The sequence below is a fragment of the Lycorma delicatula genome, chromosome 1 (genome assembly GCF_047948215.1).
Source record: "Lycorma delicatula isolate Av1 chromosome 1, ASM4794821v1, whole genome shotgun sequence".
In the NCBI taxonomy this organism is placed as follows: domain Eukaryota; kingdom Metazoa; phylum Arthropoda; class Insecta; order Hemiptera; family Fulgoridae; genus Lycorma; species Lycorma delicatula.
Window position 1 is genome coordinate 125,712,655 of NC_134455.1, and position 14,265 is coordinate 125,726,919.

The following is a 14,265-nucleotide window of genomic DNA, read 5'->3' on the forward strand; positions in this document are numbered from 1 at the left end:
CATGATACAACACAAATGAGTAATAGAGAAATAAGCTACTCGTGCACTAAGGATAGATTCTGCAATACTGCGCACACTGATCGCTTGTCTTGTTGCCAAAATCTTTCACACCACCCATGGCAGCACTTATCAATCTGATAGCTTTATTACAATAAACAGCCTGCTTCAATAACCGAAATTTCATATTGTAAGTAATTGTCACTTGTCAGTGTCAGACAGCATAATAAATTTTGCACTGATTTTGCGAAAAGTCTACGTTTATCCAGCCAAAGTGTTTTTTCTAATTACGTATAATGAAAAGAAGTGAGTTGTAATGTACAAATTTTTTTGAAATCTTTAAACGTGAACTATTTACAACTTACTGTTTGTATTTTGAGACAATCATTGAATGATGTTAGACCTAAGCAAACTTAATGTTTTATGAAATGGATAAAACTGGTATGTAAAGTTAAAAATAATTAGTTAATTTACTATTAACTAAACTTGAGGAAAAGTGTACTGCATTTTTATTTTACAATAAATCTCATAAAACTTTTATAGCTGTATAATGGATTATGTTCATATTGTAAGTAACTAAAAAAAAAGAAAAAAGCCGAAAATAAGAGAAAATGCGGCCAAATAGAAAAAAACTACTTTTGAAAGCATGAGTTTTTTTTATGAAAACTACCAACCGTTTATCTCAATGAAACAAGAAATTCTTGTTAGTACTCAAAAAAGTACTAACATTAATATTATCCTACCTAATTCAACTATTGGAAAAGCACAACCAGACCTGACTCCATTGCAGCCAAACATCCAAAATAAATTAGGAGCTAGTTGCTTTAAATTTTTCTAATAGTGATACCTTTATTGACCCTAACACTGGAGAGGTAGTTTTAAATGAAGTAAGGTCAGGAACAAGTTTTAATGAAAATGAGCCTTCTGAAACTGTTTCTATAACATATGCAGGCATAAAACCAGATCATACTACGTTGTTTGATTTTGATATAGGCCAGTAGGAAAATTTAATTGTAAATCAAGAAAAAATAAATTAAGCAGTGCTTCGTGGTGGCTCACCTTACCCATCTAACTTCCCTCCAGACATAGATGGTCATGTTTTTCATTTTTCAATGTCAACATGCACTCTTAAAAATAATGAAATAATAAACTGAGATTGGTTTGTGGGGAGCCAGCATAAAAGTGCACTGTTTTGTTTCCTTTGTAGGTTCTTTAGTAAACTTCCATTATCAAGCAGATTAATGTTGATAATTATTGAAGGTTGTTAGGTGGAAAAAACTGTATGATAGAATAACATGTTATGAGAATAGATTTAGAGTGTTATCTGGAATGGCATAGTTTGGAGAGGTATGCTTTCACAGCCAAACAAGTGTAGACATGTCGTTGTGTGAAAATATTAAGAGTAAAGCAGAGAGGAGGAGGGGTAAATTTTATGCTGGATTTTAGATGCTGTCATGTTCTTAGAAGAATGAGGTTTGTCATTCAGAGGAGATAGCCACCTTACAGGAAACCCATGAAATGGTAACTTTCTGGGAATTTGAAGTTGTTAAGTAATTACAATCCACTGCTAAAGAATCATCTTTAAAGTTAAAGATTCTCAGGCACCTCAAAGCCAACTTCAGGTATATTATTTGTCTGCAGGTAGCCAAAATGAGTTTATTCAATGTTGCATTGAACATGTCACACAATATTCTACAAGAAAGAGAAAATGCTTAATACTACTCAATCATTGTAGATGCAACACCATCATATGACTGACTATGTTCTACATATGACTTGTCATATGTAGAACAGACAATTTTTATTTTACAATATCTCAGTTTATATACAAAAGATCAAAACAGTATCTTTGAAATTAAAAAACAATTTCTCTTCTTTGTTGATTGCAACAAAGAAACTAAGAGGCAGTAGGAGAACTGATTCAACACAATTGGGCCGAACATCAAATTCCATTAAGTAGCTACAGTGGTCAAGGCTATGACAATGGCAGTAATATGAGTAGATAGTAGTATAAGAGCAATCCAATTTTTGAAGGACAATCCTCGGCTCTTTTTTCACCTTTCACTTCCCACAGTTTGAATCTGTGTGGTGTACGAGCTATGGAATATTGTCTTCAGGCAATTAGTTTTTTTGGAATCTCCAAAAATGCTATAATATATTTAGTAGAGTCCTCAGGAATGGTAAATTTTGCAAAAACACATAGGTTTCTCACTTTGTAGCATGTCCAGTACAAAATGTCTTTGAGAATAGAATGTATCAGCCATATTCTATAAACCTATCAAGTATCAAAGAGGCAATCAATCAAGTGCAGTCTCAATTTAACTGTTGAGACATCAAATGATCTGAAAGGACTTGCAAAATATATTTACTCTTTTGAGAGTGTGGTTATAGTATCAGTTTGAATCACAATTGATTACAGAAATAAAATTTTACAAGCAAGGAAAGCTATTGTCAACATAGAAATGAACAACTTAGTCTACTTTTTGGATGATCTGCAAGAAGTAGTTAGGAAAAAATTTTGCAAAAGTGCAAGCTGGTTAGTGCCAACATAAACATGGAAACAACCTTTCCTGAAAAATGCAGCATCAGGAAAAAACTATCCAATGGGTTAACTGAAGTAGATGATTCCAATAATGAAGAAAGTTTCAAACGGAAGGTGTTTTATGTTTTGTTAGACTGTGTGATTGTAAATATAACACCTTATAGAGCTATCTGGAATATTGTTGAAATATTCCGTTTTTTATGGAAATTTCCAACATTCACAAAAGAAGAACTGACTGAAAGAACAAACAAATTCTTAAATACTTATAACAGTGATGTATATGAAGACATGATAGATGAAGCTGTCCATTTGAAATCAGCCTGCTAACTTTGAAAATAACTCCTACAAATTTTTTAAACACATTGGAAAAACAGCAACTTGTAAGGATTTTTCCAAACATATGTATTGCACTGCGGGTGTTTTGCAAATTGCATGTAATCGATAGCTCAAGCAGTAAAATCCTTCATTATGCTTACAAGAGAGAAGAACTTCCTTCGCCCAACTATGACTCAAGATTGATTATATCAAGTTTACGGACTCTTGCCAGGAACTTTTCTAGCCAGACAAGTTATACTTCAATGAACTTATTGACACGTTTGCCAAGAAAAATGTGAGAAAATCAATATATTAACATGTGAAAAAAATAACTTAGAATATTTTTCTAAGATAGCAGTAATGGTTTTTGAGATAAAAATATTGTGATGTGAAAATTAAATTAATTAAAATTTGATTGTTTTATAAACAATCTAAGTGTATTTGACATTTATTTGTTTTTTAAAGATTTACCAGAATTAAAGTATGTAATCAAAACTTTAAGAAGTTTTACAAAATAGGCTTACAGTCGCTGGAGGTAAGGATTGTACTGATACATAACCAGTGCCTGGGATTTCTCTCCATTGCCCTGATTCCTTTTATTAAGTCCTTTTGCTTATCTAAGGGATATATCAATAAGAGATAAGAAGTAGATAAAGGAAAGGCCAATACAATACTGACAAAAAAAAAAATGAAAAAAGCCAGAAAAAAGAAAATGAAGTAGAAAACTCAAAACTATAAGACAAAGAATTTAAAGTGGTAAAATTTATAAATACGAGTATTTAGGTCATAAGGTCTCAAAGGAGAGGAGCATCAGTGGAGAGCTAGGAAGAAGACAACCATCTTTTCATGTTCAATATGGTATGTCTTCTCTCTCTCTCTTTTTCCTGTTTAACCTCTGGTAATTACCTTTCAGAAAATACTTCAGAGGATGAATGAGGATTATATATATGAATGTAAATGAAGTGTAGTCTTGTACAGTCTCAGTTCGACCATTCCTGAGATGTGTGGTTAAGTGAAACCCAACCACCAAAGAACACTGGTATCCACGATCTAGTATTCAAATCCGTGTAAAAATAACTGACTCTACTAGGACTTGAATGCTGGAACTGTCGACTTCCAAATCAGCTGATTTGGGAAGACATTCACCACTAGACCAATCCGGTGAGTTAATGTGGTATGACCTATACTGGCTGTAAGCCACTCCTACAGTTTCATAATTACTAAGCTCATTCATTAGTAAGAAGTGCAAAACTACATTATATTGTTTATTGAAATATTAAAACATTTGTTAGAAAAGATTATTGATCCACACTATTTAACATTCTTTAGGAATATGAACATATTAGGTAAGAACTATTTTTAAACTTAAAGGTATAAAATAGAGAAAATATAGAAGTATAAAATTAGTTAGGGAATTAACTTTATGAACGTTAGGCTATCTCACAGTTTTCATCTGTAAAGTGAGAAGTACAAAATACTGAGGAAAATGCAGAGATTCATAAAGAACTCACTTTTGAGATTCCTCAACAATTTTTTTATTTTATAAGCCAGTCAGGGCTTTTCTCACCATTTTCGTCTAGCCAGAGGGGTCTGCCACTGGTCACCCTCAGTGTTTGTTACCTTCATGGTTGTGAAAATAATACTGATAAATAACAATTAAAATAGTCAGGTTTTATAGAAACTTGAAAAAGAAACTAAATTACAAAAGAGGGAATAATAGTAACTATGATAACTAAAGTACACAAACCATTGACAAAATAATTCATAACTTATTTTTTGAATCATTTCGACAGACATATAGTAACGAAGTAAAAGGATTAACCCTTTTTTTCTTTAATGAATATCTTTAATTCACAACTTCACCCCCTCCCACCAAAGAGGGCTAGGCCTCTGCCTACGTCTTAAACCTTCCCTGGGATTTTTTTTTGTCTTCAGTCATTTGACTGGTTTGATGCAGCTCTCCAAGATTCCCTATCTAGTGCTAGTCGTTTCATTTCAGTATACCCTCTACATCCTACATCCCTAACAATTTGTTTTACATATTCCAAACGTGGCCTGCCTACACAATTTTTCCCTTCTACCTGTCCTTCCAAAATTAAAGCGACTATTCCAGGATGCCTTATTATGTGGCCTATAAGTCTGTCTCTTCTTTTAACTATATTTTTCCAAATGCTTCTTTCTTCATCTATTTGCCGCAATACCTCTTCATTTGTCACTTTATCCACCCATCTGATTTTTAACATTCTCCTATAGCACCACATTTCAAAAGCTTCTAATCTTTTCTTCTCAGACACTCCGATTGTCCAAGTTTCACTTCCATATAAAGCGACACTCCAAACATACACTTTCAAAAAGCTTTTCCTGACATTTAAATTAATTTTTGATGTAAACAAATTATATTTCTTAAGGCTCGTTTAGCTTGTGCTATTCGGCATTTTATATCGCTCCTGCTTTGTCCATCTTTAGTAATTCTACTACCCAAATAACAAATTTCTTCTACCTCCATAATCTTTTCTCCTCCTATTTTCACATTCAGTGGTCCATCTTTGTTATTTCTACTACATTTCATTACTTTTGTTTTGTTCTTGTTTATTTTCATGCGATAGTTCTTGCGTAGGACTTCATCTATGCCGTTCATTGTTTCTTCTAAATCCTTTTTATTCTCGGCTAGAATTACTATATCATCAGCAAATCGTAGCATCTTTATCTTTTCACCTTGTACTGTTACTCCGAATCTAAATTGTTCTTTAACATCGTTAACCGCTAGTTCCATGTAAAGATTAAAAAGTAACGGAGATAGGGAACATCCTTGTCGGACTCCCTTTCTTATTATGGCTTCTTTCTTATGTTCTTCAATTGCTACTGTTGCTGTTTGGTTCCTGTACATGTTAGCAATTGTTCTTCTATCTCTGTATTTGAACCCTAATTTTTTTAAAATGCTGAACATTTTATTCCAGTCTACGTTATCGAATGCCTTTTCTAGGTCTATAAACGCCAAGTATGTTGGTTTGTTTTTCTTTAATCTTCCTTCTACTATTAATCTGAGGCCTAAAATTGCTTCCCTTGTCCCTATACTTTTCCTGAAACCAAATTGGTCTTCTCCTAACACTTCCTCCACTCTCCTCTCAATTCTTCTGTATAGAATTCTAGTTAAGATTTTTGATGCATGACTAGTTAAACTAATTGTTCTGTATTCTTCACATTTATCTGCCCCTGATTTCTTTGGTATCATTACTATAACACTTTTTTTGAAGTCTGACGGAAATTCCCCTTTTTCATAAATATTACACACCAGTTTGTATAATCTATCAATCGCCTCCTCCCCTGCACTGCGCAGTAATTCTACAGGTATTCCGTCTATTCCAGGGGCCTTTCTGCCATTTAAATCTTTTAATGCTCTCTTAAATTCAGATCTCAGTATTGTTTCTCCCATTTCATCCTCCTCAACTTCCTCTTCTTCCTCTATAAAACCATTTTCTAATTCATTTCCGCCGTATAACTCTTCAATATATTCCACCCATCTATCGACTTTACCTTTCGTATTATATATAGGTGTACCATCTTTGTTTAACACATTATTAGATTTTAATTTATGTACCCCAAAATTTTCCTTAACTTTCCTGTATGCTCCGTCTATTTTACCAATGTTCATTTCTCTTTCCACTTCTGAACACTTTTCTTTAATCCACTCTTCTTTCGCCAGTTTGCACTTCCTGTTTATAGCATTTCTTAATTGCCGATAGTTCCTTTTACTTTCTTCATCACTAGCATTCTTATATTTTCTACGTTCATCCATCAGCTGCAATATATCGTCTGAAACCCAAGGTTTTCTACCGGTTCTCTTTATTCCGCCTAAGTTTGCTTCTGCTGATTTAAGAATTTCCTTTTTAACATTCTCCCATTCTTCTTCTACATTTTCTACCTTATCTTTTTTACTCAGACCTCTTGCGATGTCCTCCTCAAAAATCTTCTTTATCTCCTCTTCCTCAAGCTTCTCTAAATTCCACCGATTCATCTGACACCTTTTCTTCAGGTTTTTAAACCCCAATCTAGATTTCATTATCACCAAATTATGGTCGCTATCAATGTCTGCTCCAGGGTAAGTTTTGCAGTCCACGAGTTGATTTCTAAATCTTTGCTTAACCATGACATAATCTATCTGATACCTTGCAGTATCGCCTGGCTTTTTCCAAGTGTATATTCTTCTATTATGATTTTTAAATTGGGTGTTGGCAATTACTAAATTATACTTCGTGCAAAACTCTATAAGTCGGTCCCCTCTTTCATTCCTTTTGCCCAGCCCGTATTCACCCACTATATTTCCTTCCTTGCCTTTTCCAATGCTTGCATTCCAATCTCCAACTATTATTAAATTTTCATCTCCTTTTACGTGTTTAATTGCTTCATCAATCTCTTCGTATACACATTCTATCTCATCATCATCATGGGCGCTTGTAGGCATATAGACGTTAACAATCGTTGTCGGTTTAGGTTTTGAATTTATCCTTATTACAATGACTCTATCGCTATGCGTCTTGAAATACTCCACTCTCCTCCCTATTTTCTTGTTCATCACGAAACCTACTCCTGCCTGCCCATTATTTGATGCTGAGTTAATTACTCTAAAGTCACCCGACCAAAAGTCGCCTTCCTCTTCCCACCGAACCTCACTAATTCCTACTATATCCACGTTTACTCTATCCATTTCCCTTTTTAAATTCTCTAGCCTACCAACCTTTTTTAAGCTTCTAACATTCCACGCTCCGACTCGTAGAATGTTATTTTTTACTTTTCTGGTGACCCCTTCCTTAGTAGTCCCCACCCGGAGATCCGAACGGGGGACTATTTTACCTCCGGAATATTTTACCAAGGAAGGCGCCTCCATTATTGCTTTTGAAAATGCAGAGAGCCACATTTTCTTGGAAAAAAAAAACAGCTGTAGTTTTCCATTGCTTTCAGCTGCGCAGTACTCAGAGGACTGAGTGATGTTGATATGGCCGTTTAAGTCATTGTGACTCATGCCCCTAACAACTACTGAAAGAGCTGCTGCCCTCTTTCAGGAATCATTCCTTAGTCTGGCTCTCAACAGATACCTCTCCGATATGGTTGCACCTTCGGTCCAGCTACTCTGTATCCCTGAGCACTCAAGCCCCCTCACCAACGGCAAGGTCTCATGATTCATAGAGGAGGTTCCCTGGGATAACACAACTATATCATGCAAATTTGAAAGCAGTTAGTTGGTTCTTGCATTGATGCCAGAACAAACAAACGTTCAGCTTTATATATAAGATTGATTTTCATGTAAAAAATGAAAATGGAAATAAAATATTAACAAAACAATTTAAAACAAGTTTATTTTTTGACAAAATTCTGTTTTTAAATAAAATAATATTTTGTTAAAATAAATTTACTTTGAGGAAAATTCTAAATAAGTGTGCTTCTTATATATAAAATATTTTTGTATTATGATACTTTGTGCTAGGTTTTTTTTTAAAGATATATGTGTTCTAATGATTGTTTTCATTTTTTCAATATATTTTTATTTAAGTAATTAAATTAAACCATACCAGAACTAATTTTAATATGATTTTTTATTATTTTATAAAAACAAAAGTCAGTTATTATTTAACATATATGCCTGTGTTTATCAATCATTTAACATTATAAAATGTTACTCAAATAAATAATTATGTTATCTAGTGTAATAGATAAGATATTGTTATAACTAGATAAGTAACTATAGATAAGTTGTTGTAGTAGTTAGCATTGTATACAGGTAATCACATTTACAACTAAGATTTAGAGTATAAAACCATTCTGAAACTACTTCATAACATGGATGTGCCACAAACAAAACATCTGATGGGCAAAAACCTAATCATGCAATGTTTTTATATACTATTAGGCTAAATACATAATTTCATGTCCCTTAACAAAGCTATCATTTTATGTTTATATTTAACAGGCTCTGCACAACAGAAAACCATAGAAAACTACACTGTATTTTCATGGAAATGTATTCTTCACTGTTCTTTCCTTTTCCATATGATATAATAGTGATCCCTTAGATAAAATATATTAGAAATATAATTATCAGCTAGTTGGGTTTATGGATTTATGATTGAGGATAAATCAAGAGAAGGAGAACATACAAGCAACAGTAATACTCAGAACAACTGAAAATTTCACCACCATTCTATTTAAATAAAATTTATGGAAAGTTAGACAGTTGATTGGGTGAGTACTATTCTGAATTAAAAAATTATAGCAGTATTAGGGATTCCGTTGGCTTGCTAAGAGTAACTGAACAAAGGCTTATAAAAATTAGAAAATAAGTATGTATTTGTTTTCTCAGCTCTTGAAAAGGTTTTCGACAGAATGAAGTAGGGAAAGCTTATAAAAATCTTCAAAAAGTGTAACTGGAAGGAAAGAAGACTCATAATCTTCATCACCACCAGAAAAGAAAGTAAGAGTATGAATCTGAATGTAATAACTGAGAAATGTGAACTGGGTAGAGGTTATGACAGAGATTCTGTTAATTGCCTGACCTGTTCAATAATCTATCATGAGGAAATTGTCATTGAATATTTGAAAGGAAAAAGAGGAGTAGCTGTTGGTGTGAAAATCTAACACCTTCAATATACAGTTATACAGAGTTGCTAGCAGAGAGTGAAGAGGAAGCAAATAAAATATTATAAGATTTGAACAAGAAGTATGATTATGAAGAATTCAGGATAAGAATAAACAACAAAAAACTGGTCTTAGAAAATAAAAATAAGAGTTTGAAAAATTATTCTGATAAAAATGGATGAATAAAGTTAGAACTGTGTGAAATTTAGAAATCACAAAGAATAGAGTGGATAAAATAGACAAATAAAGTGAAAAATGAAGGTGTGCTGAACAGAATTGGAGAATAGAAAAAAAGAATTGAATTAATAAAGAAAAAAAAACTGGATCAGGTGCAGGCTAACAATATAATGTATTCTAATAAAGACTCTAGAAGATATGGTGAAAGATAGAGAGGAAGAGTAACGAGAAAGTTCAACAAATTAATATCAAGGTAACAAGGTAAGAGATATGGCATCAAAGATAAGAGAAGTATGGACAAACATTTTTGTTTACGCATATGGATTGCTTGGCTTGAAGGCTATGAGCTGTGAGACCTACTAGTCGGGATAAGCATCACCGTTATAATCATATTAAATTCTCTATGCTACGATACATACAAAGTACATGAGGTACAAGAGACACCAGTAAGCTCAACTAAGCAAAGAAGCAAACTCCTACCTCCAAATTTCTTTAGAAAATTGGGCAAGTATTCTGCTATTCTTGGAAACGGCTTAGCCATTTTCTGAAATTTCTTGTGACTCATGTCAGTATCTACAAATTTTATTATTCAAACACCTCAAACAAAATATTACTAAACTTTTACTGATTTATGTTTTAAATATTTAAAAAATAAATTCTCCTAAGTATGAGCTTGACAAAAATAAAACTGCATTCAATATATACTTTATAAAGGTTATAACTATAAATGCGTTTTAAACTGACTTACTTGTTATTGTGTAAGGTACACTGAAACTGCTTGATAATACTGTTTCTGAAAAGTATGTTTCAACGATTCCATTTATAAACCCGTGCAATAATAATACAATCAAAAAGAACTGTGGTTTTGCAAATGCTTGAAGCCTGTTACATAAAGGATATCCATTGCAAACACATCTGTAATAAAAAATAAACATAAATTTTAAATATATATCAATACATTTTGGTTAAGTATTTATTCTAAACAAATATAATTAATTATAAATTTCAGTATATTTGAATTGTAGATGCAGTATAGATAGATCTTTGTATTAAATTTAATAGATTTTTGTGTAACATTTTTATTGACCATAATTTTTTTTCTAAGTATATATTGTCAAATCAAATTTAGTAAAAAATATTAACCACTAAGCATATATTAAGAATATTTAGAAAGGGACTTATACTTATTTTTACTTACATTTTAAGTGGATCTTATAATTCTTATCAATAAAATATATATTAATAGATCATAAAAAAATTATGTTAATATTTTTTTTAAATAAAATAATAAAAATCACAACTCAGTTTCTAAATATGTGGAATGTGATTCCACAACATTTTTTGAAGACAATAATCCAGCCTCTTCCTCAGAGGTATTGTAGCTGGCTTTATTGTTTATGGAACTCATAACAACAGTTATGAAATTAAGAAACCTCATAACAGTAAGGAAGCTGTTAGTATGCAGTCAGACAACATTTTTTATCTAAAAAAAAATGCTGTGATGCAAATGCTGTTTTGTGTTATTTTAGTTGTTTTCGTAAATTTTTGTAAAGTTGTTTTGTAAATTTTTTATTAGTTAATTATTTGTGTATATTGGTTTTATATGTACATGTAAAATATTGACGCATAATTAATATTTATGTCCAATCTGAGATTATTTGCAGTAGCTGATTTTGATATGTAATTAATTTTTTGTATGAGTTCACGTGTCTATCAATATTGTTCTGGATACAATATTCAATAATATTGAATGGATATTAGTATCCAGTTAATATATACTACAGTATACAGTACTATAGTATTAGTAGGATATTGCTGTACAGGTTCGACAGCCTGGATGCTTCCAGTTAGCCCAATATTATATTTAAAACACTTGTTGCAATGGTAGCAAGTATAGTCTAGGTTTTAGTGTTTGCCGGCTCTGTGGTGCGAGTGGTAGCATCTCGGTCTTTCATCCGGAGGTCCTGGGTTCAAATCTCAGTCAGGTATGGGATTTTCACATATTACAAATCATTCACTTCATCCTCTGAAGCAATACCTAACGACGGTCCCGGAGATTATTAGCATATATCGATAAACATTCACACAAAATTTCCAACAGCATCTTCACAAAAGATCATTGTGTTTCATAAAATCATAAAAAACAGACAAGTCACAACATTAATGAAATTTATTCTAACTTAAAATGACAAGCTTTAATTTTTTCTTTTACATTTATAAACATAAAAAAACAAATAAAATGATTTTTATTCAAAACAATTAAAAATAAACATTTTTGTATTCTATCATAATAGTGAATTCCTTTATTTCAAGGCAATTAAATATTAAATTATAAAACTGTTTGACTCTAAACATAAAATGTTAAAATGCATATTGCATATAATGATATTATAAAAAATACTCATCTTTTTACTTTTCAACTATTAATTTAATGAATGCTGTGCTGTCTCTTTAGGTTACACACCAACTTTTTTTCCTCAGTACATTTTAAAAACAAGTATTTATTATAAATACTTTCACAAGATTTATTTAATACCTCATTGTTAGTTTTTATATACTGTATTATAACTGATTAATTAAAAAATATATATATATTTTTAGTAGTGTTTTTATTGTAAATTATAAACATACAATTTTTATTTAAGTGTTTTAATGTTGTATATTTAAGTATTTTATTTTACCATTTAAATTAAATTAAAAAATGTTCATAAGCATATATAAAGCAATTGGAAGCTGTAAGATGAATTTTTATGAAAATAGTAATTTTAATTTATATTACTTTACTGCTACAATGTTATACCAATATCCGTAAAACATCATTTAGCACTTAATAAATATATAGTTTACAGAATAAAATTTTCTTTCTGTTTTTATTAGTAATCCTACTTTGCAACAAGTATTTTTATCACATCATATTATTACAAAGAATTTTTGTTCTGTAACCAATATGTAACTGAATCCTATGTAGGACATAGCAAACAGATAAAAAACATATTTTCAACTTGGGTCTAAATGTAAAGCTATTACCACAAATATTAACAACCCAGTACTTTTAAAGGTTTTATGTCCTAGAAATTCAGTGGTTTAGTTAAAACCAAAAGAACACCAATAGGATGGATTGGGAAGGTTAAGGGAAAAGAGTTGATCTACCTGTATAGAAGGACTATAATATGAAATAAACCTCACCTAAAGAAATACCTCCTTTGTTGTACTGGTCAGGCAGTGGGCATTTATCTCACCCATAATCTCCGATCAGTGGATCTTTACCAATGATAGAAGCATATTGCTTATTTACTTTGATTAGTTTAAATATTTTCCATAGTAAACTGTTTATCTTGTAAATACTAAAACTCTATTTGAGGACAAGCACAGGTTTCTGAAAGAAAATTATTTTATTCTAAAAGTTTTATGTTTGAGTTTTAGTATCTAACTGAATTAGTCACTGACAAAGTACATATTAAACATGTCAATGGAAGTTTTTCTTATGATCGTATCATTTATATTCATATTAACAAACAATATTAACTATAATATGGTATATTTCAATGTATTAATAATAAAATAAAGTAATTATGGGATAATGGATGAGAAATTACTAGAAGTTTAAAAAAAATTTCTATTATCTAAATAACTATGGCTAACTGCATTTTGGATACACAACATTTTTTTACAATCTAGAAGTCATCCAAATTAATTATAACAAAGATATAAAATTAAAAAAATATTTTACTGAAATTAATTTTTTAAGATTCATATTATTCCTCTCTACTGTTAAATTGTATTTTTAATTCTATTAATATAAATCACTATTGAAACCACAGAATATTAATATATAATCTATATTACTTGGTTTATATTGATAGAATAAAAATATAAAATAAAAAGTAAATGTTTCTGAAAAATTAATGCATTTTATTAGATACAAATGAATTGTTATAATAATTTGTTCTAGTGTGTTATATTAATACAGTGATTTTTTAGTCCTGTTACCCAATTTACAATGTAATTTAAGAAAGGGAAATTTAGTGGAATTTAAAAAAAATGTATTTGTTACTTACAAAAGAGATTTAATAAATAGCTATTACTCACACAATTGTTAAAGAATATGCTCAAAATGCCCACCCTTTGCGGTTGTACACGCACGGACTCTTTTCAGCATATTAGCAGAAACCTTTTTAGGAGTTGCATTGGAAATATTCGTGATTAAGTCTGTAATATTGACTTAAAGTTCATCAATAGTGTGAGGATTGTTTTTGAAGGCCTCGGACTTAATGTAGATGTGAGGTCTGGGGGACCTTGGAGGCCATAAGCCCTTGCTTATTATTCGATCATCAAAGAACTCTTGCAGAAAATCCATGGTTTCTCGAGACGTGTGACATGTAGTGCCGTCTTGCTGAAATCAGCAATACCGTTCTTGAGGTTCCAGGAGGGACTCAAATTGGCGCACAATATTCCTGTATACTTCACCGTTTACTGTCTGTTCGAAGAATATGGATCCGACTATACGATGACGAGATATCGCACACCACACACCAATTTTTTCAGGATGCAAATATTTGTCTTGTAAAGCGTTACGATTTTCAACCGCCCAAATTCGACATTTT

General features: G+C 31.3%; 1 protein-coding gene across 2 annotated transcripts in view; it reads right to left on the reverse strand.

Moving 5' to 3' along the window:
- The window catches only part of LOC142321971 (solute carrier organic anion transporter family member 74D-like), an 83,945-nt gene that overhangs the window by 41,995 nt on the left and 27,685 nt on the right, over positions 1-14,265 (reverse strand). For both annotated transcript variants that reach the window (XM_075360547.1, XM_075360539.1), the window contains one exon: positions 10,410-10,576. In XM_075360547.1, the coding sequence (XP_075216662.1) occupies positions 10,410-10,576 (167 nt within the window). The remainder of the gene's footprint in view (positions 1-10,409; positions 10,577-14,265) is intronic.